Genomic DNA, 4054 nt, shown 5'->3' on the forward strand with positions numbered 1-4054 from the left:
TTTGAGATCATGGCTCAAATTCCAGTGGGATCCAGGCCAGAATTCCCCTGGGGTCAGGGCCGGAATTCCCGCAGGATCCATCCCGGAATTCCCCTGGGGTCAGGGCCAGAATTCCAGTGGGATCCAGGCCACAGCTCCCACAGGATCAGGGCCAGAATTCCAGTAGGATCCAGGGCCAGAATTCCTGTGGGATCCATCTCGGAATTCCCGTGGGATCAGGGCCGGAATTCCGTCGGGATCCATCCCGGAATTCCCGCTCTCTTCCCGCAGCTGCCGCTCGGCCGCGCTGGAGTCTCGGCGGTTCTGGCGCTTCGTGGGCTCAGCTCTGGCCGTGGCGGCGGCGGCCGCGGCGCTCGTGGTGCTGCGGCAGCGGGAGCTCGACCGCCGCGCCCGGGAGAAGGTCCGCAAGCAGATCGAGTCCATCTAGGCACGGAGGGGCCGGGAATCCCACCGGGAATCCCGCCGGGAATCCTGCCGGGATCTGCGTCCCCGGGGAGCGTCGCAGGAGGTTCCCCCAAGGATCGCCACCCACCCCGGGAAGGGGGTCCCTGGGAGCGGGATGGGGAATAAATCCTGGTCCTTGTGCCCGGAGCGACGCCGGGTTTGTGCCCTGGGGGGTCCCTGTGCCCTCTCCCACCGGGATCTGCCCTGGGAACAGCCTGGGGGTGCCAGGATCCCGCCCTTGGGGTCCTGGGATCCCATCCTTGGGAGTTCCAGGATCCCAATTTTGGGGTCCCAGGATCCCACCCTTGGGAGTTCCAGGATCCCAATTTTGGGGTCCCAGGATCCCACCCTTAAGGGTCCCAGGATTCCAGCCTTGGGGGTCCCAGGATCCCACCCTTGGGAGTTCCAAGATCCCACTCTTGGGGGTCCCAGGATCCCATCCTTGGGAGCTCCAGGATCCTACTCTTGGAGGTTCCAGGATCCCACCCTCGGGGGTCCCAGGATCCCAGCCTTGGTGACCCAGGATCCCACCCTGGGAGCGGGATGTGGAATAAATGCTGATCCTTGTCACAAATCCTGGTTTTTGTCACCAATCCCAGTGTTTTATCCCTGGAGAATGGATCCTTCGGGGGTTCCCAGCACCGGGATCCGCCCGAGGGGTCCTCAGGATCCCGCCCCGGGATGTGGGACAAACCCTGGGCATTGTCACCGGAGTGTTTGTCCCTTGGGGGGTGTGTCCCCCCCCCATTCCCGATCCCCTGACACGCCTTGGGATGCAAACGGAGCGTGGGTTTATTCCAGGGGGTCTCCAGGTCACATCTCATCCCCGTGTCCCCCTATCCCCACATCCTGCCCTGAGGAATTTGTCCCTGGATCCCTTCCAGGAGGGGGGAACCCCTCCCCAGACCCCCCCCCTGGCTCCGTCCTCCGCTCCCAATCCCGGCTGTGCCCCCCAGCCCCACCCTGGGATCGGGGGGTCTCCGGCCTCTCCCGGCTCCTGCCGTGTCAGGATGTTCCTGGAGATCACTGTGGGAACAGGGAAGAGCGGGATGGGCAGTGCCAGGGGGGTGGGAAAGCTGTGCCCACCCCTCACCCTCATCCCGGAGCTCCGGTACCTCCGGTGGGTCTGAGGCCATCCTGATGTTCCTTCTGGAAGGGGCTGGAGCTCGGGAGCAGGATCAGGCCCAGGGACAGGAACAGGATCTGGGGGAGGGATGGGAACTGTGAGTGCCAGGGTGGGTTGGGGGGTCCCGGGGGGGTCCCGGGGGGGCCGTACCAGGACACAGGGGCCGGTCTGGGCGGCCTTGGTGGATGTTTCCTTGATCAGCGCCTGGAGCTGCTGCAGGAGGGATCTGTGGGAACAGGGTCGGCTCCTGTCCCTCCTGGAGACCCTCCCGGTGCCCCCCATCCCAGAGACCCCCATCCCAGAGACCTCCGTCCCAGAGACCCCCATCCCGGCTCCTGCCCCTCCTGGAGACCCTCTCAGTGCCCCCCTCCCAGAGACCCCATCCTGGCTCCTGCCCCTCCTGGAGACCCCTCCCAGTGACCCCATCCCAGTGCCCCCAGTGCCCCCTTCCCAGGTCTGTGCCCCTCTCCCAGTGTCCCCTCCCAGTGCCCCCATCCCAGCTCCTGCCCCTCCTGGAGACCCCTCCCAGTGCCCCCATCCCAGTGCCCCCCATCCCGGCTCCTTGCCCCTTCTGGTGCCCCCATCCCAGTGCCCCCCTTCCCGGCTCCATTCCCATCCCGGAGTCCCCCTTCCCACCCCCTCGGCCCCTCACCCGTTGCTCTTCTCCAGCTCCCGGACCTTCTCCCGCAGCTCCCGGTTGAGGGCCGAGCACGCGGCTGCTCTGCAGGGACGGGGACAGGGACAGTGAAGGGGGGGACACACCCGGCCGCGCCGGGATAACGGGAATGCCGGGATAACGGGAATGCCGGGATGACGGGAATGCCGGGATGACGGCCCCGGCCCCACCTGCTCTCCAGCCCATCCAGGTATTCCTTCCTCCTCCTCCTGCTGTCCTGCGCCGACTGTTTGTTCCTGATCTTCCTCCGCACCTTCTTCAGGAGCCGCTCCTCGGCCTGAGGGCGCAGGGGTCACCCCTGTCCCCCCCTTCGTGTCCCCCCCGTGTCCCCTCCCACGTGTTTGAGGGCAGGGTCACCCCTGTCCCCCCCCGTGTCCCCCCCACAGCTGGGTGAGGGGCTGGGTCACCCTGTCCCCCCCCCGACCCCCCCGTGTCCCCCCCAAGCTGGGTGAGGGGCAGGGTCACCCCTGTCCCCCCGACCCCCTCGTGTCCCCCCCCGTGTCCCCCCACCTGGGTGAGGGGCAGGTCCCCGGGCAGGGTCACCCCCTCCTGCTGCAGCAGCCGCTTCTCCTCCTCCGTGAGCCGGAGCTGTGGGAGATGGGGGGGGAACACACGGATGGACTGGGGGGGCACTGGGAATGGACTGGGGGTGTCCGGGGACGGACTGGGGGGCTCTGGGGATGAACTGGGGGGGGGCGGGGGAGGGTGCAGGGACTCACCACGGGCAGGGGGACGTGGACAGGTGCGGGCAGGGGGGGCAGCGCGGGGTGCGGGGGGCACGGGGGGGAGTTGAGGTCACAGACCACCTCCAGCAGCACCGGGGGGGGGTCCGCGGGCCGGGGGGGCTCCGGGGCGGTGCCGCAGGCGAGGTCGGGGTTCACCGTCAGCCCCAGCAGCTCCTCGGCTCCGCTTCCCTGCGAGGGGGGGGGACGACACGCGGTGGGGACCCCCCGGGACAATCCCGGGGACCCTCGGGGGGTCCCGCCCGCCCCGCGCCCCCTCCCACCCCACTCACGTCCTCCCCGAGGAGTATCACGGTCTGGAATCCCGGTACCGGCAGCGAGGGGAGGTCCGGGAACAGCTCCGGGAGCTCCGGGGGCTCCATCGGGGCTCCCTGGGGACCCCCCCCGCGGGACCCTCGCTCTCCTCCGAGCCCCGACGCCGCCGGGACGGGCCCCCCGTGCCCCCTCCACGGAGTCCCCCGCACCCCACCGCGGTCCCCGGCGGTGCCGCCGCCTCCGCCCCGTCCCGGGGCTGGGACCAGGATCTCCGGGATCCCGGGGACTCCCGCCAAGTCCCGCCCCCGACCGGGAAGGGCCGGGAACATCCCACCCCCGCCGGGACACCGGGAGGGCACCGGAGGGGGACCGGGGAGGCACCGGGGGGGGACCGGGGGAGTCGGGGCTGCCCCGGTGCCGCGTCCCGGAGGGTCCCGCGGGGGATCCGGGAAGCGGGGTCGGGACTGGGGCGGCTCCGGACCGGGACCGGTGCCACCCCCGGCGCCCTCCGGTAACGGGGTCGGTGGGGATACGGAGGGGGGGACACAGGGGGGATACAGAGGTGACACGGGGGGGACACGAGAGGGACACGGGGGGGGGAACACGGGGAATCCCCCCCGGCCCGTGCCGGACCAGCGCCGCTCGCTCCCCATTGGCTGCACAGCCCGTCACTCAGTGACGTCAGGGGCAGTTCCGCATCGCCATTGGCTGAGCCTGCGGCGCCGGTCCCGCCCCCCGGAGCACCTGGGACTCGTGGGGATGTGACGGGACGTGAGTGCGGGAACGGGGACAAGGGGGGGGTCAGGGGGG

The 4054-nt window shown here is 70.1% G+C and overlaps 2 protein-coding genes across 2 annotated transcripts in view; one reads left to right on the forward strand and one right to left on the reverse strand.

The window, feature by feature from the left end:
- Window positions 1–1018, forward strand: part of JTB (jumping translocation breakpoint) — a gene marked incomplete at its 5' end in the record, with an annotated part of 1999 nt that extends 981 nt beyond the window's left edge. The window contains one exon of the mRNA XM_027708723.1: window positions 271–1018. Within this exon, the coding sequence (XP_027564524.1) occupies window positions 271–427 (157 nt within the window). The remainder of the gene's footprint in view (window positions 1–270) is intronic.
- A 521-nt stretch (window positions 1019–1539) lies between these two features.
- CREB3L4 (cAMP responsive element binding protein 3 like 4) lies at window positions 1540–3366 on the reverse strand. The gene is made up of 7 exons (XM_027708722.1): window positions 3262–3366; window positions 2966–3160; window positions 2757–2834; window positions 2417–2523; window positions 2223–2291; window positions 1721–1796; window positions 1540–1647 (listed from the first exon to the last, which is right to left on the reverse strand). The coding sequence occupies exons 1-7, from the start codon at window positions 3349–3351 to the stop codon at window positions 1540–1542; spliced, it is 723 nt and encodes a 240-aa protein (XP_027564523.1). The 5' UTR covers window positions 3352–3366.
- Window positions 3367–4054: the final 688 nt, after the last annotated feature.

The sequence above is a fragment of the Neopelma chrysocephalum genome, unplaced genomic scaffold, assembly GCF_003984885.1.
Source record: "Neopelma chrysocephalum unplaced genomic scaffold, ASM398488v2 Primary Assembly neopelma1_96507, whole genome shotgun sequence".
NCBI classification, from domain to species: Eukaryota; Metazoa; Chordata; class Aves; order Passeriformes; family Pipridae; genus Neopelma; species Neopelma chrysocephalum.

Coding starts and splice junctions, on each gene's coding strand:
- CREB3L4 (XM_027708722.1), bottom strand. CDS start 3,351: ATGGAGCCCCCGGAGCTCCCGGAGCTGTTCCCGGACCTCCCCTCGCTG. Junction 3,161..3,261: donor TGATACTCCTCGGGGAGGAC/GTGAGTGGGGTG, acceptor CCCCCCTCGCAG/GGAAGCGGAGCCGAGGAGCT. Junction 1,648..1,720: donor AGACCGGCCCCTGTGTCCTG/GTACGGCCCCCC, acceptor TCCCTCCCCCAG/ATCCTGTTCCTGTCCCTGGG.